The 24,435-nt window shown below is 40.1% G+C and overlaps 1 protein-coding gene across 5 annotated transcripts in view; it reads right to left on the reverse strand.

Moving 5' to 3' along the window:
- The window catches only part of LOC127222979 (sodium/hydrogen exchanger 9B1), a 45,790-nt gene continuing 21,355 nt past the window's right edge, over window positions 1–24,435 (reverse strand). For 2 of the 5 annotated variants that reach the window (XM_051185450.1, XM_051185451.1), the window contains exons 7-12: window positions 12,030–12,205; window positions 9,516–9,622; window positions 8,362–8,511; window positions 6,387–6,495; window positions 5,221–5,357; window positions 3–365 (exon numbers count right to left, since the gene is read on the reverse strand). In XM_051185450.1, the coding sequence (XP_051041407.1) occupies window positions 147–365; window positions 5,221–5,357; window positions 6,387–6,495; window positions 8,362–8,511; window positions 9,516–9,622; window positions 12,030–12,205 (898 nt within the window). In that variant the 3' untranslated portion in view covers window positions 3–146. Of the gene's footprint in view, window positions 366–5,220; window positions 5,358–6,386; window positions 6,496–8,361; window positions 8,512–9,515; window positions 9,623–12,029; window positions 12,206–24,435 lie in introns of all 5 variants that reach the window. The other 3 variants (XM_051185454.1, XM_051185453.1, XM_051185452.1) reach the window with 3 other exon arrangements.

Genomic DNA, 24,435 nt, shown 5'->3' on the forward strand with positions numbered 1-24,435 from the left:
GCATAAATCAGAGGAAAACCCTGTATAGAAGTTGTGCATTTACTGACTCCATTCTATGGACAATCTCCAATCTTCTGTACGGTAAAACCTTTTTCTGTCATGTGACACAATTCATTAGATGAAGCAGGGGGGTTGATGCAAACATTTTAATGATGTTCAAAATCTGACAGCTCCAATTTTAAAGGGCCTATCACCTCACCACGATCGAGTATTTTGGGTCCCAGTATGCCGATAAGAAGGGCCCCATTTGGAGCTGTGATCAGGATGGCTAGAAAGGCCACTGTCATGACATCCTTTGCATATGCTTCGAGCTGGGGTGCCATGACCTTTCTTGCTGTTTCTAGAGCCAGAGGACCTAAGACAGCCTGCAGTTGGGGAGGACACAGGGCAAAAGAAAAATGTTACTCAGAGTTAATATAATGAACACAAGAGGCTCTATTATAAAAGCACACAAAATGAAATTGGGTGGTAAAGTACTAGAAAGAAAAAAACCAAATGTGGAGTAATTTGTATCATTTGATCATTAATTGGACAAATCAAAGGGCAGACATTTGGGGGCTGATTGTGTTCTCTTCTCCCTGTGGAATTCCCACCTCAGCACCCCTTTTGTGTGCTCACACTATTCCCAGAAATTTGGGTTTATAAGTGGACCAGTATGGTTTACACGGTTTTGTCATATACCCCTAGGTCCGTGTCTGCAACAAGACAGCACAAAACACTGATGTCTCCAGGGGTGTGTGCTCGTCCCATTGTGACTCCTACAGTGGGCTGAGTCAGAAACTGGCCAGAGCTGGAATCTGGCTAATTGACTTTAAATTTTGTTCTTGCTCAACCAGGTGAGCGAGTGATAGCTTAAAGGGCTCTGCAGTATACCACCTCACTGGATGGCTGTGACAATGGGGCAGAGGCCTGCACAGGACACCCAGCACACAGCAGGGATTCAGGGGATTTCGTGTTTCTCTCTCCAGTCACTCTTCTTTGCCCCTGAGAAGATATTTTCTTTTAAATTCCTGCTGACTTAGAAAGGTGTTCATGCCCTGCCCCCCCAGGAACCCCAGTCAGTGTCTGTTACCATTTATTTACTTATTTTCTTTTGTTTTTGAGACAAGGTCTCACTGTACAGCCCATGTCTACCTCTTGAGTACTAGAAATACAGGCATGAGCTACTGTGGCTGATGACATACATACATGCATACATACATACATACACACATATATATATATGTCTTTATTTTTACTTATTAATACACATACAAATCAGAAACTGCCTTAAAATTTTCAGGCATTAAATACAAATAAACACCAACTAAGGAATCGTACATTAGTAGCATAATGGCAGAAATATTACTTGATGAGGGCATTTTGGAAGAAGATAACCCACCTCAACTGAAGACTTTTAAAAATAATTTTTTTTTTTTTTTGAGACAGATTTTCCTCTGTGTAACAGCCCTGTCTATTCTGGAACTCAATTTGTAGAGCAGACTGGTCTCAAACTCAGAGATCCACTTGCCTCTGCCTCTCAAGAGCCGGGATTAAACACATGGACCACCATGCCCAGCTTGAGGGTTTTTGTTAATGATAACCTTTAAACTATTTTTATTTTATATGGATGGGTGTTTGCTTGCATGTGTGTACGCATACCATATGCATGCAAAAAGCAGAGGGACCCTCAGAGGCTGGAAGAGGGCATTAATCTACTGGAACTGGAGTAGCAGATGGTTGGGAGCTGTTGTGTAGGTACTGGGAAGCGAATCCAGGTCTTTTGTGGGAGCAATGAGCACTCTTAAGCAATGAACTTTCTCTCTAGCCCCATTTAATAACTTATTTACTGAACACAAGCCAGTGTGCTAGATGCCAGGGAGAAAAGGATCAGACAGAAAACAGGTTCTAAAGAACCCTAAAGTCTATATGAGGTTTTGAACAGAAGAGAACTGCCAAAAACATTATTGGAAAGGGATGGCAATAGCAACAATGGTAACATTTGCACAGTTATGTGGCATCTGTCATGAAGAAAGTGTCATTATTAAAGCTTTACAGTTATTAACTCATTTACTCCTTTTGGCAAACTTGCTGCACGGAAACTACTATTAGAAGATAAATGATCCTCACTAAGTATCTCAGATTGAATATCATTTTCTTGGAAAATTCAATCAACAAGCTGAGCTTCCATCTCTGAATTAAATTCTTTATGCTATTCTACCGTTTTCCACTCTCATTTTCACCAATATCTCTAAATAAAGGCCCGAGAGAATGCTTGGTGTCCTTGTTTGCTTCCTACTGCTGTGACAAACATGGCAATCAAAAGCAATCTGGCAGCCGATCTCCTGGAATCCAGTTGCAGAGAAGGAGGGGTGATAAGAAAAGAGGTCAAGACCAGGCTGCAGAGACCCACAGGGACAGCTGACCTGAACAAGGGGGAGCTCATGGACCCCCAGACTGATAGCTGGGAAACCAGCATTGGAGCAACTCAGACCCCCTGAATGTGGGTCTCAGCTAGAAGGCCTGGGCAGTCTAAGGGATCTCTGACAGTGGAACCAGGATGTATCCCTGGCGCACAAAAGGACTTTGGGAGCACATTCTCCATGGAGGGATGCTCCCTTAGCCTAGAGGCAGGAGGGAGGGCCTGGCCTAGATCCTACCCCAAATGTCCTGACAGATGTTGATGATCCCTCCTGGGAGGCCTCACCCTCCCTGGGGAACAGGTGGGGAATGGGATGGGAGGTGGGGTCGGGGGCCATGGGAGAATGAGAGCGAGAGAGAACTGGTATCGATATGTAAAATAAGAAAAAAAAAACAATTTGGCAAGGAAAAGGTTCATTCCATCTTACAGTTATCATCCATCACGAAGGGAAGTGAGGTCAGGAAGTCAGGCAGGCACCTGGAGACAGGAACTGAAGCCAAGGCTAGAGGAGAGCCTGCTTGCTGGCTCACAGTCAGCCTCCTTCTGGTATAACCCTGGCACCCTGCCTAGAGGGGGCACTAGTCATGGTCAGTTAAGCCCCCCACACCCGTTGGCAATCAAGAGAATGCCTCACAAACATGGCCACAAACCATTCCCGGAGCTGCAGTCCCTTCTTCCCGCTGATTCTCTGTTTGTCAAGGTGACAGCTGGGGTTGATGCACACTCTGTCATCTTTGACAGACTTAAGACTAATCCACACTTTTTCCTTCTTGCTTGTCCCCCACATCTCATATTAACATCATAATGTAAGACATAATTTTAAAAGTCCCACACATATATGTGTATATAAAATGGAGGGAAAAAAATCCCAAGAAAGCAAGGTTTTATGCTGCCATTAAATGTTAACAGGTGCCTTTTAAAAGGAGGAAATTGTTATAGAATTAGAGGACAAATCTCCAAGTCTTCATTAATTCAATCGTTCATGCAGGACATGTTTACCCATATCCTGGTTAGTTTTTTTTGTTTGTTTTGTATTTTGTCAATTGGACACGAGTTATCTGGGAAGAAGAACCTCAATAGAGAAAATGTCTCCATCAGACTGTCGTAGGCAACTCTGTACAGCATTTTCTTGATTAATGACTGATGTGGGGGGGGGTGCAGTCCGCTGTGGGATGTGCTACCCTTGGGCTGTGGTCTTGAATGGTATAAGAAAACAAGTGAAGGAAAACAAGCCAGTAAGCAAGGACCTCTACGACTTTAGCTTCAGTCCCGGCGGCCAGGTTCCTTGAGTTCCTGTGCTGACTTCCCTTGATGAAGGAAGTGTAGGATGAAATAAATCCTGTCTTCCTTCAGTTGCAATACAATTTTCAAGACAACTTTCTTCCTGCTAGGTATTGTGTCAAACAGTAGGGGAAGAATGAAAAAGAAACAAATAAAATGCCCTCAAAAGACACTATCTCTGTCCTTCCTATATAGTCACATATCATAAAAACAAATGTCTAATTAAAATAATATCTATGATTTGTGTGGTAGAGTGAGTGGCAGGATAAGGAAAGATACACTTACAAAAACAAATGTATCTCTAAAGGTATAACATTTGCCTCTATAGCACGCAACAATATAAATACAGTCCCATATTATATGTTCTTATTTTATACTTTTTTTTTTTGACTGGGTCTATCTAGGTAGCACTGGCTGTCCTAGAATTCTCTATGTAGATCACGCTGGCCGTGAACTTATAGAGATCTGCCTGCCTCTGCCTCCCAGGTGCTGGAAAAAGGTTCTGTCACCATGCCTCGGCTTATTTCCATATTTAGGAAATAGAGAAAAAAACATTTTCATAAAATTTAGAAAGTATTTGCCATTTAAAAGTATTCTTAAATTTCAGAACAATTGATTTAAAAACAAATGTTTTAATCGATGTGTGTGTCTGTGTGTGTCTGTATGTGTGTGTGTATGTATGTGTGTCTGTGTATGTGTGTGTGTCTGTGTGTGTATGTGTGTGTCTGTGTGTGTGTATATGTCTGTGTGTGTGTCTGTGCATGTATGTATGTGTGTCTGTGCGTATCTGTATGTATGTGTGTGTGTCTGTGTATGTGTGTGTCTATGTTTGTGTGTGTGTATGTGTGTCTGTGTGTGTATGTATGTGTATATGAGTGTGTGTCTGTATGTGTGTGTGTGTATGTGGTCTGCATGCACGTGTGCACATGCATGCATGAGTTATGTGCCTGTTTGTGCTCATGGGGAGGCCGGATGTCAGCTGTACTCCTCAGCCGTTCCCTGCTTTAGTCCAGTCATCTTTGCCCCGCCCTCCCCACACCCAGCCCTAGGATTGAGGCCGAGCCTGTTTTAGGTGCTAGGGATCCAAACTCCTGTTCCACACTTGCACAGCAAAAACACTCTTTCCCCTTGAGCATTCTCCTCAGTTCTAGGTTTTAAAAAGGAGTCATCAATCAAACATGGTAAAAGTAAAGTAAATAAGATCACAATTTGTCATTACAAAAATATTTTTCATTTAGAATGAGGATGGAGGGAGGATGGGAACCCTTTTCTTTTTCTTTCTTTTTTTTTTAAGTTTTACTTATTTGATACACACTGGTATTTTTGCCTGTATATACTCTGTGTACAGGTGTCGGATCTCCTGGAACTGAAGTTACAGACTGTCGGGAGTTGCCATATGTGTGCTGAGAATTGAACCCTGATCCTCTGGAAGAGCAGCTAGCGTTCTTAACTGCTGAGCCATTTCTCCAGTCTCTCACATCGAACATTTAAAACTTATCAAAACCGAAATTATTATGAATGACTTAGTATGTTCCTACCTGAACTGTAGCTTTGGGGATCCATGATAAAGCAATAAATACTTTCTCCTTAAAACGAAATTCAGCAAAAGACATCAATGTAAAAGTGGCTAAAATTCGAGCAGATAATGCCAAACCCAAGGTAGCAACACACATGCCTATAATACATATAAACAAATGTAAAAAACAAAGCAATTGGGAGGAAGCCTTTTTTGCCTAGAGAGATGAATTCTAAAATTTCTGAAAATATTTTGAGGCTGTTGCTTCATTATATCTATTTTAAGTAAAAATAGTATTTATAAAAAATACAAAGTAAAAATGAGGTGTTTTGGTGTGTGTGTGTGTGTGTGTGTGTGTGTGTGTGTGTGTGCTGGGGTGTGCATGCACATTCAGGCAGGCCAGGAGTTTATGTTTGGTGTCTTACTCAATGGCTTCTTTTTTAAAAAAATAATTTGTTTACTTTTATTTCATTTGTATTGGTGTTTTGCCTGCATGTATGTCTGTGTGAGGGTGTCAGACCTTGGAGTTAGAGACAGTTGTTAGCTGCCATGTGGGTGCTGGAATTGAACCTGAGTCCTCTGGAAGTGCAAGCAGTCTGTTGACCCTTCAATGGCTTTCTTTTGTAGACAAGGTCTGTGACTGTCCTTGGAGCTTACTAATTGGCTACACTGGCAAGCTTCAGAGAGCCTCCTGTCTCTGCTTCCCAGTGCTGCTGAGACTGGTTTTTACGTGGGTGCCTGGATCAAATTTAGGTCCTAAGGATTGCATGTCTAGCAATTCCCAGCCGAGCCATCTCCCTGGCCTTCATGGAGGTTCCTACTAAAGGACTAGATTCTGTGACGGTGGATGTACCACGAAAGAAAGATAGATGGCGTGACGTTCAGTTCACTTGAGGTAGTATCTGCTGAATGGATTGCATTTGATGGTGAACTGCCTTCTGGGGGACCTGTTTACAGAGATGCAGACAGAAGCCTAGAAGGATATCTAATGTTTCCTGTAAGCTATTTCTTTGGATCGCTTGGGTTGTCTTTAACTGCAAATAAAGAAATGCACAGGTAGAGAAAAACAGAGTAGATGCAATATCTGAAGGTGTACAGGGTATTCAAACGTATGGTATACACAAAAATAAAGCACTCATAATTTTAAAAAGCTGGATTTTATCTCCTCTTTGCTTTATGTACTCTTACCAATAGTTCTCGATTCAAGAGATTCAACAGATACTTCTGTTCCAACTAAGCCAAAAAGAAGTGGCTGAAAAATATTCCATGTGTTTGCAACAACTTTTTGGACTCCAACCTATAGGAAAGAGAGATACATTTCAGTTATGGCCTGTAAAGGTAACTGTACTTCAGAATTTTACATTGTCTAGTTATTGTGCACATATATTTGACTGCATTTCAGAATTTTTAAACCGTTTTTAAAATTTAATAAACTGATGATATTTCATTTTTAGGGAAAAAGTTAAAACTTAATTTATGAAAATTGAGCAACATCATTTATCCAAGCAGAATTTTGTTAAGGAAATACACAAAGCTATACAATAAGCAGTATTGATGGGAGATGTCATTGCGTAAATACGTTTCCATACTGGTTAATGAATAAAGCACTGTTGGCCAATAGGAAAGCAAGACAGGTGGGACTAGGAGACAAGAAGGAAAGAGGAAGTAGGAAGGAGGAGTCAGCATGGAGAGACTGGAGAGAACAGAGGTCCGGGCCCACTCTCCAGTAAGAAGACCACGTGGAAATACTTAGATTAACAGAAATGGGTTAATAATTAAGACAGAGCTAGCCAATAAGAAACAAGTAACTGGCCAACAGAATTATACCTAATACAGAGTCTAGGTGTGTTAATTGGGGATGGTGCTGCGGTGGATCCAGGCCAGCAGGAAAAACCTGCTCCTTACACAGTATCATGCCATCACTATATTACAGAAAAGAAAAAGTTTTTGGAGTCCTCATAATATTCAGAAGTAGAGATGGAAACACAGAATGAGGGATGAGAACACTCATAGCCCATGCAATTTCCTGGTCCATCAGAAGAGAGTGGGAAAACCTGCCCAGTGACAATATTGGAACCCAGTCCATTTAGACAGGTCATAAACAGGTAGGAAGAAAATATTCTGGTAGTTTGTTAGGCCTGTTTCCCTAGACTCAAGTTGACTACTTCAAAGTTGTTTTCAGTAAGATTCCTATTCTGTTGGCAAGAGTATAAGTACTGAAAATCTTTCCTAGTGATATCAGTCAAAATAAAAGATTATTTTTTATCCCAGGAACCCCATTTCTATGAATCCATTCCTACAAGATACTTGTATATATGAAAAGGCTACATGAAGAAATCTGTTCATTGTAGGAACATTTTTATTTTAAAAGCAGAATATATACACACACCTACAAATATAGTATTCGTTAAAATGATTAATTTTGGAGACTAAGAAGACTATTTGGGGGGTAAGGAATATAGGAATCTCTTGCACTCAGTCTATATGTTTTGTTTGTTTGTTTTTTGCCCTTGCCTGCTGGGTCATTACACCAGCCTATTTTTATTATTTTATTTTATTTGTAAAACAGTCTATATGTTTTAATCTTTATCACCATGTTGTCTTTTTTTTTTTTTTTGTACCACTTTTATGCCATCAGTTAAAAAAGTATAAGTTGAACAGGTAAAATGTCTCAATGGATAAAGGTTCCTGTCACAAAGCATGATAACCTGAGCTCTAGTACCAGGGCCCACACAGCATAAAGAAACAACTGACTGTATAAGTTGTTCTCTGACCTCCATGCCACTCTCCGTTAAAAAAATGTAAGATGTGAATAAAAATGAAAAAAAAAAAAAAAAAAAAAAAAAAAAAAGAAACAAAACCCAATATAGCATTTGGGGCACAGATATGCTAAATTTTAGGAACACGTTTTCATGGGTAAATTATAGAACTAAATTTTAAGACCAAAATAATAAGAGCTATATAATCAAATCATATGAAACTCGGGGGAAAATTCTGACATAAGAACACAGCTTCTAATTCATTTTACCCTACGTCAAAGTGGTTTTCTTTAATACTTAATTCCTCACTCCATGCAGAACATCTAGATGGAGACCATTTCCTACATGCCCATTGTATAGTTCAAAATCCAGCTATTTTACCTGTTATAAAATTGGAAACTCACCTTGTCTTTAGCCCATTTTTTTGCTGCCATGAACGACAACACTAGTGTGACCAATCCTCCAGATCCATGTAAGCCAAAGTACTGACAGCCTAAGACAGCAGAAATACACATACTCAGAACAAGGAAGGCTCGCCTCCGTGTAAGTTTCTCCTAGAAATACACATTTAGAAGTTGTTTTACATTAAACATACAAGGTGTGGCATTATCTATCTTTCTTTTAACCCTTTGTTATAGTATTTGTAAAGGTTGTGTTAAATAGTCTCCAAAATGTTGTGAAAAGTACATTGTTTGAACATTTCTTTATTGAAAAGATCTGGTAACTTTGATGCAATTACAAGCTGAGGCAGGACAGTGACAATTGTTAAGTTCAAAACCAGCCCTACCTACATAGTGAGACTTTGTCTCGAAATTGCCACCACTGCCACCAAAAGCAACCAGGTCTAAAGCCCTTGTCAAAGGGAGTGGCAGATAAATTGGATAGATAAACAAAGATGTTCAGGAGAAAATTTTGGGAAAAAAGAGACTAAGAAAATTATCAAGCATCAGCAGATGACTTAGTGGGGATGACACTGGACTGGAAGGGAGAGGGGAGTCACATACATTGTTCTCAGTGTTTTAATTCACCAGATAAGGACACGGCGACATTAGCCTCGCTATCATGCTCAGTTTTAAGTATGCCATAGGCATCAGAGGCAACTTCTGGGGAAAGAGTCTTAAGTATGGAACTTTATGTTTCACAGTTCTTTCCAAAGTTGTCTCAGAAAGGTTTATGTTACACCCACACTGTAGCTTGGATGTGGACTGTCCCCTAACATCCTTGCATTAAAAAGCTTGATGCCAGGCGATCGTATGGGACTTGGCGGAATCTCTGGAAATCAGGGAAGCATGCTTCTGAGGAAGTTGTTAAGTTCCAGTCCCTCCCTCCTTTTGCTCTGTCCCAGGGTTCATAGTTGGCTCTGCCACTCCTTCTGCAAGGGTACGCTGCCAGGGGACGAGGCAGGGTGACAGCAGACTGTAACCGTCACAACTGTGGGCAACTAACCCTTCTGTTCTACAGGCTAAGAGAGTCCCAGGCAGTTCATTACAGCGATGAGAGGCTGACTAACACACTGAAGTTCTACAAACCAGATTTTTTTTTTTTTTTTTTAATTTACCTGATCTCCACTTGGGAAATACTGAATAAAAAATCCCATAGCAATTCCTAACAGCACACCAATAAATACGTTCCGCAAGGACGATAGGATATTGCTAATCACACTACCTGTAAGGGCACAAATTAAAAGAAACTTTTCACTGAAAAATATTTTCATATACATTATCCATTATAGAATAAGACCTATGTGGTTCATGAGTACATTTCATAGAACAAATTACAAAATTGAACCTTTCATAGTGACATATGTGAATACATATTCAGAGTTATGTGAAGTTAAATGTCTATTCCTAATAATTTAATATAAACACACAATTAAAAATATCCATTGTATAAATGGGTCAGAAAACAAAGAAATAGTGTGTTCTCCTTACACTCAACCCATGAGACCAAGTAAGGGAGAAAAGTTGAGAGCAAGTGACAGGAGCATTGGTATGGGCTGGGTTAGACCACACTGACAATTCCCATATGTTGTGTGAAAAATAAACAAGCCACTTAAATGCTCAAAGGACAACTTACCAGTAACAACCACATAAAACATTTGTATGCCAAAGTTAGTCTCAGATATAGATAAGTCAATTAGGTCTTCGATGTTTTAATATGATTATTTCCTACAAGTCATTGTGTATTTAAAAGAGTAAAGAACCCCCCCCCCCAACTTGCTCCTCAATTTAAAAAAATTGTTTGGTTTTATTCTAAGCATTGAATGAACATACAAACATATGTATGTGTTAGAAATATTTCCACCCCAAACAAGAGAGGGGCACTGGTTGAGATGCTGGAATGGGAATACTGAACCTGGCCTGGGACAGACACACCCACTGAACAATAACAAATGGCCAAAGAGCCTTCGTGGAAGTCCATATGCCAATTAAGAAGACGTGGTGATCCATGCAAGGGGAAAGTCAAGAACAATGGCAAGGAAACAAGTAGAAACCGCTGGAATTGTGTCGTGTACAGCTGGAAGCCCATCCCGAAGCTGGCACGGGGTGGGGAGGTATGCCACTCATTACTTCTCCACTGAAAGGCAAAGAGAAGACGGGCAGTTTTGGAGATTGCCTAAAGCATTGGCCTTTGCCTCACCTAACAAAGGACAGATCAGAGCTATGCTCCTGAGCCAGAGAGCTTCTGAAACTATGCTGAGCATATAAAGGAAAAACATCCCTACTTTGCAAAGTTTTAGAAAATATATGCTAAAGAGGAGGAAGAACCTCCAAATGCATTTTACAAGGCCATTACTACCTTGATGCCAAAGCCAACCATACTGTAAGAAAACTATCCAGTGATGACAGTGTACCAGAGACCAGAGGCCTTGAACCAGAACGGTGACTTATTGCAGTGAAAATTGCTGGTAAAGTTCATAGGACAAAAGGGTGACACACGGAGGCCCCGATGCCACCAGGACAAATGAAGAGGCGTTGGAGAGATGTTTTGTTCAGCTTTTATTTTTGCTATTTGCTTGCTTGCTTACTTTTTTTTTTTTTTCTTTTGTGGGGAGGTGCCACTGCAGGGGTGAGCAGAATTGGGGTGCATGATGTGAAACTGCCAAAGAATCAGTAAAGAAGTTAAATTAAAAAAGAAAACTTCAGATCACTCTTCCTGATAATGATGCAAGAAACCTCAATTTTTATATGAGTAAACTGAATTCAACAGCATATTATATTTTTAAATACATTTTCTGATATTTAAGAGCCTTGGATTCCTGGGTTCACGTGACCCATTCTCAGTCTCCTAAAATGCTGATGTAGCCACACTACCACATCCAGCTCTTATCCACACTGGTAATGGGAGCATCACTAATTGTGGAAATGCAAACATTTGAAAACACTTTTTTTTTTTTTTTTTTTAAGATGAAGAATTCGAAGGAGCTCTTTTGAGATCGGATTGTCTCGCTCAGTGTCTTCTCCCCTGTTCTCCTGTGGCTGCGCCATCTTCGTCCACTTCCCGATAACTACGTGAAGGTGTCTTCGGGAGCGTAGCACTGTGCTCGCTTGCCTTCACAGTGAGCATGACCAGCGTAGGAGCGGAGCCACGGTGGACTTCCCCAGCCATTCACTGCAGGGCCGCAGCTATGTGGCTGGAGGTCCGGTGTTTCCCCACCCGACGCCACCTGTTTTGCCAGCTCCCCAAGCTCCAGGAAGGCTGAGTGGTCACTCTTCCTCCAGGTCCTGTCTAGAGTTACACTTCAGTCAATGTATTAGCCACACTATAAACTGACAAAATTCCAAAGCACAAATCAGATAAAGGATGCAAAGGATGCCGATAAGTAATTTAATTGAACAAGTTCATTATTAAAATGAGGTAGGGGCTTTTGGAAAAATCATGTCATTTTTTTTCTTTTTGAAATTTTATAATTTAATTTGAAATCCACTGACGCATCTTACCTGGTCAAGATGAGCTTTCTATGAAGAATGAAGAGACATTAAAGTCTTGGTTAATAAATATAGAGGGAACGCCAGAAACCCAGCTTCAAAAACTACAGCAAAAGGAATAAGCGAAACGTTTTCTTATTTACCCGAGGAAAAGACTATGCTCAAGAATGTGTTGAATCCGGTGATGGCCACAACATCATCCATGCTGCTAGCAGCCACTAGCAATGTTGGAATGCCTTTCTCGACACCGTATCCATTTTCTTGCAACAACAGCATGGAGGGAACCACAACGGCAGGAGAGACTGCGCCTAGAACAAAACTGAAAGGCAGACTTTGAAAACCCATCCGTCCTTTTAAGCAACTAGTGTTTTGCCCTCAGTTTTCACATGGCATCATTCTGCTTTTGAGTGAAAGCCACCTACTGGTGTTAATGCACGCTGTATGTCATTTAGAGTTAAATAAAAGTTCACAGAGATGTGTCTTAAGAAACTGGACAGAAGTCCCTGGATTGGCCCCTGATCCTGCTGCTCCTGTCTCTGGTCCCCATCGAGAGCACCCTTGGAGCTTTGATACACCCCCACCATCCCCACCTCCAGCCTACCCCCCCTACCCTGTGCCCTACCCCACCTAAGGTCCTGCCGCTCTGGTTGAGCACTGGGACAGAGGGTGGAGCCAACAGTCCACCCTACTTCGGAGACTTCTCGGAGCAACTCCGAACAAAGGAGACCTGACTATCCACGGAGGACCACCTGCAATTTCCACCGGCTTGGTCTCTGACCACGCCTCCAGTCCTCTGCTGGAGTCCCGGGCCCCTCCCAGAGATATGCCTATCTCTGTGGGTCCACTCGGAGTTCCTGCGGGCAAGATCTTCTGCTGGCTATTGGCCAGAGCTATTGGCCAGAGGACCACTGTGTGTACCTGCTGGCATCTTCTTCTGGATCCTCATCCTTGACCCCATCCCTGGATCCCTGTCTGCAGAGAAACCTCCTAGAGAGCTTGGACCACACAGAACTACAGACAGAACCATAGAGAGAGGGAAGAGACACCACCAACACCTACTGGAAGAAACTATGGGAAGAAGGCAATACAAGAGAACACCTAACAACAGAAAGACAAACATGACACCACCAGAATCTAGGGAATCTACACCAACTAGAATGGAACACAACAACAAAGCAGAGGAAGCAGAAGGGTACGACTTAAAAATCACCATCATAAAAATGATAGAGGCCCTCAAAGAAGATGTGAGAAAATCCCTTAAAGAAATGGAGGAAAAAACAAACAAAAAAGTGGAAGAAATGAACAAATTCCTTAAGGAAAGTACAGAAAGCCAAGAAAAAACAATTAACCAGGTGAAGGAAACGGTTCAAGACTTGAAAACAGAAATTGAGAAAATAAAGGCAACACAAATGGAAGGAAGGCTGGAAATTGAAAAGCTGGGCAAAAAATCAGAAACCACGGACATAAGCATAACCAATAGAATTCAAGAGATGGAAGAGAGAATCTCAGGCGCAGAAGATAAACTAGAAGAAATAGATTCATCGACCAAAGAAAATCATAAATCCAACAAATCCTTAACACAAAACATCCAGGAAATGTGGGACACCATGAAAAGGCCAATCCTAAGAATAATAGGCATAGACGAAGGTGAGGAAGCCCAGCTCAAAGGTGCCGAAAACATATTCAACAAAATCATCGAGGAAAACTTTCCAAATCTGAAGAAGGACATGCCCATGAAAGTACCAGAAGCATACAGAACCCCAAATAGGCTGGACCAAAGAAAAAAGACCCCTCAACGTATAATAATCAAAACACCTAGCATACAGAATAAAGAAAGAATATTAAGAGCAGCGAAGGAAAAAGGACAGGTAACATATAAAGGCAGACCTATCAAAATTACACCTGACTTCTCCATGGAAACCCTCAAGGCCAGAAGGTCCTGGATAGATGTTCTAAAAGTATTAAGAGAACACGGATGCCAGCCTAGGCTACTATATCCAGCAAAACTCTCAATCAATATAGATGGAGAGAACAAGATATTTAATGACAAAACAGATTTTCCCAATATGTATCTACAAATCCGGCCCTACAGAAAGTATTGGAAGGAAAACTCCAACCCAAGGAAGGTAACTACGCCCACAAAAATGTAGGCAACAGATAATCCAACTACACCAGAAACCTAGGGTGAAGCAGAACAAATATATTCACAATACCACCACTGCCAACAACAAACCTAAATCAAACAAGCATCAACAATCAATGGTCCTTACTCACCCTCAATATTAATGGTCTTAACTCACCTATAAAAAGACACAGGCTAACAGAATGGATACGAAGACAGAATCCATCCTTCTGCTGCATACAAGAAACACATCTTAGCTCCAAAGATAGACATTACCTCAGGGTAAAGGGTTGGGAAAAGATTTTCCAATCAAATGGAAATAAGAAGCAAGCAGGCGTAGCTATCTTAATATCTAACAAGTTAGACTTCAAACCAAAACTAGTCAAAAGAGATGAAGATGGTCATTTCATATTCATCTCAGGAGAAATCCATCAACACAAAGTCTCAATTCTGAACATCTATGCCCCTAATACAAAGTCGCCCACATTCGTAAAAGAAACACTACTAAAACTCAAAGCTCATATAAAACCTCACACACTTATAGTGGGAGACTTCAATACACCACTCTCAACACTAGACAGGACCACAAATCAGAAACTCAACAAAGAAACAAAAGAATTAACAGAAGTTATGTCTCAACTGGGGTTAACAGACATCTATAGAACATTCCATCCAAAGACAAAAGAATATACCTTCTTCTCTGCTCCACATGGAACCTTCTCTAAAATCGACCACATACTAGGAGACATAACAAACCTCAACAGATACAAGAGAATAGGAATAGTCCCCTGTATCTTATCGGACCACCATGCTTTAAAATTGGAATTCAACAACAACACAAATAGCAGAAAACCTGCAAATTCATGGAAACTTAACAATGTGCAATTGCACCACTCCTGGGTCAAAGAAGAAATAAAGAAAGAAATTAAAGACTTTCTAATATTCAACGAGAATGAGGATACAACATACCCGAACTTATGGGACACCTTGAAAGCAGTGCTACGAGGGAAGTTCATTGCACTAAGTGCCCATATGAAGAAAACAGAGGATAGTCACATAAAAGAATTAACAGCCCAACTGACAACCTTAGAACAGAGAGAAGCGAATTCACCCCGCAGGAGTAGACGCCAGGAAATAATCAACTTGAGGGCTGAAATCAACAAAATAGAAACCAGGAAAACTATACAAAAAAATCAATGCAACAAAGAGTTAGTTTTTTGAGAAAATCAACAAGATAGACAAACCTTTATCCAAATTAACGAAAAAGCAGAGACAGAACATGCAAATTAACAAAATCAGAAACGAAATGGGGAACATAACAACAGACACAGAGGAAATCCAGACAATTTTCAGGTCATACTTTGAAAATCTGTATTCCACAAAAATTGAAAATTCAAAGGAAATGGACAAGTTTCTGGATAACTATCACTTACCAAAATTAAATCAAGAACAAACAACTTAAATAGACCTATAACCGGCAATGAAATAGAAGCAGTCATCAAAAGCCTTCCAACGAAAAAAAGTCCAGGGCCAGATGGATTCAGTGCAGAATTCTACCAGACATTCAAGGAAGAACTAATACCACTACTCCTCAAACTGTTCCACAAGATTATTGCCAAACTCTTTTTATGAGGCCACAATAACTTTGGTACCCAAACCTCACAAAGACACAACTAAGAAAGAAAACTACAGACCAATATCCCTGATGAACATCGATGCAAAAATACTCAATAAAATACTGGCAAACCGAATTCAAAAATACATCAGAGAAATCATCCACCATGATCAAGTAGACTTCATCCCTGGATTGCAGGGATTGTTTAACATACGAAAATCTATCAACGTGATCCACCATATAAACAAACTGAAAAAGAAAAACCATATGATTATCTCCCTAGATGCGGAAAAAGCCTTCGACAAAATTCAACACCCTTTCATTGATGGGAGATGTCATTCTGTATATGTTTCTCATACTGGTTAATAATAAAGCACTGTTGGCCAATAGGAAAGGAAGGTAGGAGGGACTAGGAGACAAGGAGGAAATAGGAAGTAGTAAGGAGGAGTCAAGATGGAGAGTCTGGAGAAAGCAGTATGCTGCCGGCTCCCCGGTAAGAGAAATACATAGATCAACAGAAATGGGTTAATAATTAAGACAGAGCTAGCCGATAAGAAACAAGTAACCGGGCCAACAGTATTGTATCAAATACAGAGTCTCTGTGTATTATTTGGGGCTAGTGGCACAGCAGCAGGACAAGACCGGGCGGCGGCAGGCAGAAAAACAGTACTCGTTACAGATGGCGCCCACGTGGCTAGTAAGAACTTCCACTTAAAATTTAACAAAAGGTTAAAAAAGGGTTTTAGAAACAAAAGAACAGAGATAAGCAAGGTTTCTTGGTAACAGCAGTTTTCTCGGTTGGACTCTGTTTTGCGAGAGACAAGCAGATATTTGCGCGGCTCCTTAAAGGGAAGGTTCCTGACTCAGCTTAAGCGGCAAAAAACCGCACAGCTTTTAAATAACTCTGCTAACAATTTATTGGTGTGTATGAGAGATGGCAATGGCAGTGACCACATCTCCAAGCCGGCAGCATGCTTTCTGGGTGGCAACGCAGACCAAGGCGGTGAGCACAGCTTTCCGTGCTGGCGGTAAAAGTACCGGCCACCATCTTTGGTAAACCGTGGCTGATACAGCTATGACTTTCATTTTAGCAATGTTGTTGTTTAACAGATAAAGACTCATGGCCAAAAAAAAAAGATAAAGATTTACAGTAAAGACAGATTCATATTAAGAAAAACCTCTAAAGGTTTACAGTGTGTTTTAAAATATACGCAGACATGAAAAAAATGGTTTTAAAGAGACAAAGAGGAACTGGGTGTTGTAGCACACGCCTTTAATCCCAGCACTCAGGAGACAGAGGCAAGCAGATCTCTGTGATTTGCAAAGTAAACCTGGTATGCAGAGTAAATTCCAGGACAGATAAGAGTTACAAGGAGAAACCCTGTCTCAAAAAATAGAAAAGAAACAGAATAATAAAAAGCCACAGATGGAGAAAATTTGTATACTGTACGGTATTATATTGTCTTTGTATTGTTTGACTGCTGAGGAAACAACAACTGTTAAAGGAAATGCTGCTGGATTAATTCAATTTATATATTTTAAAAATGCTTTGACTCCAACATTTAAGTTTAAGGACAAGTTACTGGGGAAAAGGATTTCTAATTTTGTTTCCACAGAAAATAAAAAGCTGTGGATTCCTTCCAGACTAATGTGGTTTGATCAAGCCAGACCCCCTGAAACAGAATTGCTGGTGATACAACGTTCAAAACAGCTTAAACAAGGCAGTCTTGCAGACTACAGCCAGGATTTCTACATCTTCTCAGGATCCCCCATGACAGCGCCCCCTGTCAGCAGGAAGTAGTTTGGAAAGAACGACGCCCAAATTCCCAAATATTGTTTATAAATGTTTGTTTTCATTTAAATGGACTTGGTTATAAATGGTTAATGATCATAGCCAATTCTTTTTAAAGGTAAAAAGGGAATTATGGTATAGATATGAATACTTTGTTTTGGAATGGATTTTCATTTATTGATACAATTTAAGGTCAATGTTGTATATGTATATTTCTCTTCTTGTTTATGTATTGTGTTTATATAGCTCATTTAAAAATGTAATGTATAATTTAGTACAGATTTTAGATAGTTACCTATAATAGTCAAAACATAGCTAGGTGAGTTAGGTTTTCTAGATATGCAGATGTATTTGAGATAGATAGATATTCTTCAAATCTTTCAAAGACCTACAGAATATGGCATTTAAAATGGTTTAGGGTTTTTCTTGACAATGAGACATAATTGTTCCTGGCAACACCACCTGTGTCAGAAAGGAAGATGAAGATGGACATTGAAGAAACTCATTATGGAGTTTACTTCCAATATGGCAAGACTAGCCATTTGGACAAAATACTGCTCTTGTCTGGACTGTTTGACTTTGTGCTATATAAACTGGACATGCAGGGCCCACAGAAAAGTGACTGCTGATTCACGATGGACATTGCTACAGAGTTCCTGCTTCATGGAAGAGTCTGCGAGACAGTATGTAGGACACAGAGAAAAGTGACTGACAAACTGCCAATACAAGAAGACAGTATAAAGTTTTCTGCTTTACTGGAGAGTCTGTCAGACACACTATGGCCTATGGGCTGAAGATGGAAGATTACAAAAGAACTTCGGGTGACGATGCAGTGAGTTGTCTCTGTCATTTCTAGAGTTTATATACTATCCTTCTGTGGTCTTTGATGGAGTTGAAGACAGATAGTTATGGTTATAGTTTTCCTTAGTTAAGCTTAAAGATAAATTACATATAGGACTTTAACTCACAAAGATAAAATAGATGATGGAATATTTTCTTCAAATCTTGCTAAATGTTAATGGACTAAATATTGTTAACTGTGATTCTTATTGGATAAGTGTTATGTTATATATTTTGCTATGTTAAGGTTAAAACCCTTCTTTTTAGACAGAAAAGAGGAGATGATGGGAGATGTCATTCTGTATATGTTTCTCATACTGGTTAATAATAAAGCACTGTTGGCCAATAGGAAAGGAAGGTAGGAGGGACTAGGAGACAAGGAGGAAATAGGAAGTAGTAAGGAGGAGTCAAGATGGAGAGTCTGGAGAAAGCAGTATGCTGCCGGCTCCCCGGTAAGAGAAATACATAGATCAACAGAAATGGGTTAATAATTAAGACAGAGCTAGCCGATAAGAAACAAGTAACCGGGCCAACAGTATTGTATCAAATACAGAGTCTCTGTGTATTATTTGGGGCTAGTGGCACAGCAGCAGGACAAGACCGGGCGGCGGCAGGCAGAAAAACCAAATTCGTTACATTTCATGATAAAGGTATTGGAGAGGTCAGGGATAACAGGAACATACCTAAACATAATAAGAGCAATATACAGCAAACCAACTGCCAACATCAAACTGAATGGAGAGAAACTTAAGCCAATTCCTCTAAAATCAGGAACAAGACAAGGCTGTCCTCTCTCTCCATATCTCTTCAATATCATACTAGAAGTTCTAGCTAATGCTATAAGACAACAAAAGGAGATCAAGGGGATCCAAATTGGAAAGGAAGAAGTCAAACTGTCTCTATTTGCAGATGATATGATAGTTTACATAAGCGACCCAATAAACTCTACCAGAACTCCTACAGCTGATAAGCACCTTCAGCAAACTAGCAGAATACAAGATAAACTCAAAAAAATCAGTAGCCCTATTTTTTTCAGACGACAAAGAGACAGAGAAAGAAATCAGAGAAACATCACCCTTTACAATAGCCACAAGCAACATAAAGTATCTTGGTGTAACACTTACCAAACAAGTAAAAGACCTATATAATAAGAACTTTGTGACTCTAAAGAAAGAAATTAAAGAAGATACCAGAAAATGGAAAGATGTCCCATGCTCTTGGTTAGGTAGGATAAACATAGTAAAAATGGCAATCTCACCAAAAGCAATCTACAGATTCAATGCAATCCCCATTAAAATCCCACCACAATTCTTCACCGACCTTGAAAGGATAATAATCAACTTTATATGGAAAAACAAAAGACCCAGGATAGCCAAAACAACCCTATACAATAAAAGAACGTCAGGAGGCATCACCATTCCTGACTTTAAGCTCTACTACAGAGCTATAGTTCTGAAAACAGCCTGGTATTGGCATAAAAATAGACAGGTAGACCAATGGAATCGAATTGAAAATCCTGATATTAATCCACGCACCTATGAACACCCGATTTTTGACAAAACAGCTAAAATTATACAATGGGGCAAAGACAGCCTCTTCAACAAATGGTGCTGGCACAATTGGATGAGGGTGTGTAGAAGACTGCAGATAGACCAATGTCTGTCGCCATGCACAAAACTCAAGTCCAAATGGATCAAAGACCTCAACATCAATCCAGCCACATTGAACCTCTTAGAAGAGAAAGTAGGAGGTACCCTTGAACAAATTGGTATAGGAGACCGCTTCTTGAACATAACTCCAGGGGACAGACACTGAAAGAAACAATTAATAAATGGGACCTCTTCAAACTTAGAAGCTTCTGTAAGGCAAAGGACACAGTTGACAAGACCAAACGGCAGCCCACTGACTGGGAAAAGATTTTCACTAATCCTATATCCGACAAAGGGCTGATCTCCAAAATACACAAAGAACTCAGGAAACTAGTCAACAAAACACCAAATAACCCTATTAAAAAATGGGGTACAGAACTGAAGAAAGAATTCTCAATGGAGGAAATCAAAAAGGCTGAAAGACACTTAAGAAAATGCTCCACATCCTTAGCTATCAGGGAAATGCAAATCAAAACAACTTTGAGATACCATCTTACCCCTGCCAGAATGGCTGAAATTAGAAACACTGGTGATGACTTATGTTGGAGAGGATGTGGAGAAAGGGGAACACTCCTCCACTGCTGGTGGGAGTGCAAACTCATACAGCCATTTTGGAGATCAGTATGGCGGTTCCTCAGGAAAATGGGAATTAGTTTACCACAGGACCCGGCAATCCCCCTCTTAGACATATACCCAAAGGATTCACATCCATGCAACAAAGACATCTGTTCAACTATGTTCATAGCAGCACTATTTGTAATAACAAGAACCTGGAAGCAACCTAGATGCCCCTCAATTGAAGAATGGTTAATGAAGATGTGGCACATCTACACAATGGAATACTACTCTGCAGACAAAAAAAAAAAAATAATGATATCTTGAAATTCGCAGGCAAGTGGATGGCACTTGAAGAAACCATCCTGAATGAGGTAACCCAGTCACAAAAAGAGAAACACAGTATGTACTCACTCATATATGGATTTTAGAACTAGATCAAATGATCACCAGCCTATAATTCACATCACCAGAGGAACTAGGATATTCTAAGAGATTCATATAAAGTCCCTCACAGAACTGGGAAGGGACAAGTCCCCCAGAGCTCAGGTGAAGTGGGGGAGGACAGCGAATGGAGAGAGAAGTAGGAGAAAATGAGGGGGAGGAGAGGAAGGCATGTGCGACCAGGAGGATTGAGCCTGGTTAGGAATGGAAGATAGGAAAGAGAGAGAAAGACAGAGACAGAGACAGAGAGAGAGAACATAAAAGAGGGAGCCAATATTGGTTTGAAGATAAAGTTGAACACAAAGAAAGGTCGAGAGAACTACAAGACTGCTCCCAACTAACAATCTCAGCTTCCATGGAAAGGCTATCATAAATGCCCTTCCCGGAGAGTGAGATCAACAACTAACTTCTCCATGGAGCCCTCAACTAATGCCTGTTGAAAATAGCAGCAAACACCCATACATAAACACTGAGTCGAACTAGAACCCAGAAGCAGATGGAGAGGACAAGACCATGCGGTAGAAGTACATAGAGACAGCTTACCTGAACAAGGAGGAGCTAAGGGCCACTAGACTGATAGCTGGGAAGCCAGCAGGGGTCTGACTCGGACCCCCCTGAATATGGGTCTCAGCCAGAAGGTCTGAGCAGTCTAAGGGACCTCAGACAGTGGAGCCAGGATGTATCCCTGGTGCACAAAAGGACTTTGCAAACATATCCCCCATGGAGGGATAACTGCCTTAATCTAGAGACAGGAGAGAAGCCCTAGTCCCTACTTCACAGGACCTGTCAGATCTACATGACCCCAACTGGATGGCATTCCCCTACATATGGAATTGTGGTGGGGGGATGGGAGGGAGGGTGTTTAGAGTGCATGTGAGAGGGCAGAGAGGGTAAAAGGGAGGGAAGGAGGGAGGGAGAGCTGGAGGGAGGGAGGGAGAGGGAACTGGGATCGACATGTAAAATAATAAATTAAAAAAAAAAAATGCTTTGACTCCAAAATTTAACTTGAAGAACAAGTTACTGGGGAAAAGTATTTCTATTTTTGTTTCCACAGAAAATGAAAAGCTGTGGACTCCTTCCAGACTAATGTGGTTTGATCACGTCAGACCGCCTGAAACAGAGTACAAGCTGATCCTACATTCCAAACAGCTGGACAAAACAGCCCTACAGACTACAGCTAGGATATCTGAATCTTCTTCGAATCCCCCAAGACAGCGCCCCTTACCAGCAGGAAGTAGTTTGGAAAGAACGACGCCCAAATTCCCAAATATTGTGTATAAATGTTTGTTTTCATTTAATTGGACTTTGTTATATAAAATAAAATAAAAAAATTATAAATAAAAAAAATGAAAAAAAATAAAAAATAAATAAAAAATACTCAATGGAACAAACAAAGCACAAAAATGTAATGGAATTCTTACCCAAAAAGGGAATTTGACAGAATAATAAACTTGTTCCTGTAAAAAAAAAAAAAAAAAAGAAAAAAGAAACTGGACAAAAAAAAAACCAAAAAACAAAAACCATTTGTGGACTGAGCACAAATGCACGTCTCCGCTCTATCTGAACATCGTTTAGAATGAAGATATCCATATAAAAAGAAAATTTATAATGCAAGTAGTGGACAAGAGGAGAATCCTCGAGGGATAGGAAACCAAAAGTATTCTAGTCAGAGGATTTAAGAAGGAACACACAAGCCCAGTGTCTAACACTGCTGCAGAAGACGTGCTCCACTTTTAAAGGTGCACTAACCACACACAGTAGATACTCAAACCCTTCCTCATCAGAGGCACTGTTTCACAGTCCCACAGGCAGAACACAGCAGACCCAGATTCTCCACATCCTTGCCAATATTTACACATATACTCAGCCCAGTGTATGTGCAATAATATCCTTTTACTTCTGTTTTCTAATACTTACAGATGACAAGAATTTCAGATGTTGGCCATTTGTATATTTTCTATGGATGTCTTTTTACACACATACACACACACACATCTTTAAAACAAACAAAATACACTTTAAAAACATTATATATATTACATTTTTCTATAGAATAGCAATAGCAACAAGTAGCTGGAAGTTAAAATAAAAACAAACTTTACACGAGTATCAAAACATAGAAATACTTAGGAATCAACTTTAAAAGCATGTATAATATTGACATTAAACATCTAAAAACTACAAAGCATTGATTGAAAAATTAAGCAAGATTCAGCTGGGCGGTGGTGGTGCATGCCTTTAATCACAGCATTCAGGAGGCAGAGGCAGACAGAACTCTGTGAGTTCAAGGCCAGCCTGGTCTACAGAGTCAGTTCCAGGACAGGCTCCAAAGCTACAGAGAAACCCTGTCTTGAAAACACCGGGGGGGGGGGGGGGGGGTGTTAGGTCAACACTGTGCAAGTTAACTAATTCCAAATTAGCTACACAGTCAATTCAAATCCAATTAAAAATCCAAGAAACTATTTTTGTTTATAATAACTGACAAACTCATCTAAAATGAGTAAGAAAATGTAAAGAACTCAGAACTAATAATCCAACCCTGCAAAATAATTAATCTAGAAGACTAAAATAACCGTATTTCAAGATTCTCCAGAAAGGTATGGTAATGAAGAAAATGTAGTAAGACCAGACATCCAGATCAAAGCAATGGAAGACACATTCAGAAATAAAACCCCCACACATGCGCAGGTTGTTGTTCAGCAAAGCTGTGACAGTGACATAATGTGGACACCACCTGCAGGAACTGGTACAGAAACAACTACACAGCATCAGAGAAAAGCAAAGCAAAAGCAACATGGCTCCTATCACATGGCACACAGTGAAAACTGACCCATGGTAACGCATGCACCTGCCTAAGCCTAAAAGCTTGTACTATGAAACTTCTTTGAGAGATTTTTAAAAATCTGTGTCGAAAAAAATCTGTGATGTTATGCAAATAAAACAAATCATAAAAGAAACAGAAATCAATTTTTAAATCTCCTCTGAGACACCATTAAAAATTAATGGGGAGATTGGGAAGACCCAGGTCAAGATACAAAATACAGCCAGACAGGAGGAATAGACTCAAGAGATTTGCTGTGGTACACAGAGACAACAGATGATGTATGACATTGTTGAGTAGTCCTAACAAAGTGGGTGGTACATCTTTCCCCCATCAAAAAAAAATAACTGCTAAGTAATACATATTGCAATTAGATTTGACCATTCCATGGTACACATGTATTTCTAAGTACCATGCTGCTAGGTAATACATATTGCAATTAGGTTCGACCATTCCATGATACACATAAGTATCACGCTGTACATTGCTACAGATCACTTTCCCTGCCTGTTTAAAACAAACAAATGCTTTGTTTTTTAAACTTAAAAAAACTTAATATTTTCTACTTTATAAAATGTACATTTTATGTTTAAGTCTTTACTTCACTTGACACATACTCGAATCACAGCACGTTGTATAACTTGAAGAGATTCGTTTAACCATCTAACCATCATGTGACTGTAAAACTGGGATAATGTGAGAGCGAATCCA

Source organism: Phodopus roborovskii, unplaced genomic scaffold (assembly GCF_943737965.1).
Source record: "Phodopus roborovskii unplaced genomic scaffold, PHOROB, whole genome shotgun sequence".
Lineage (NCBI taxonomy): Eukaryota > Metazoa > Chordata > Mammalia > Rodentia > Cricetidae > Phodopus > Phodopus roborovskii.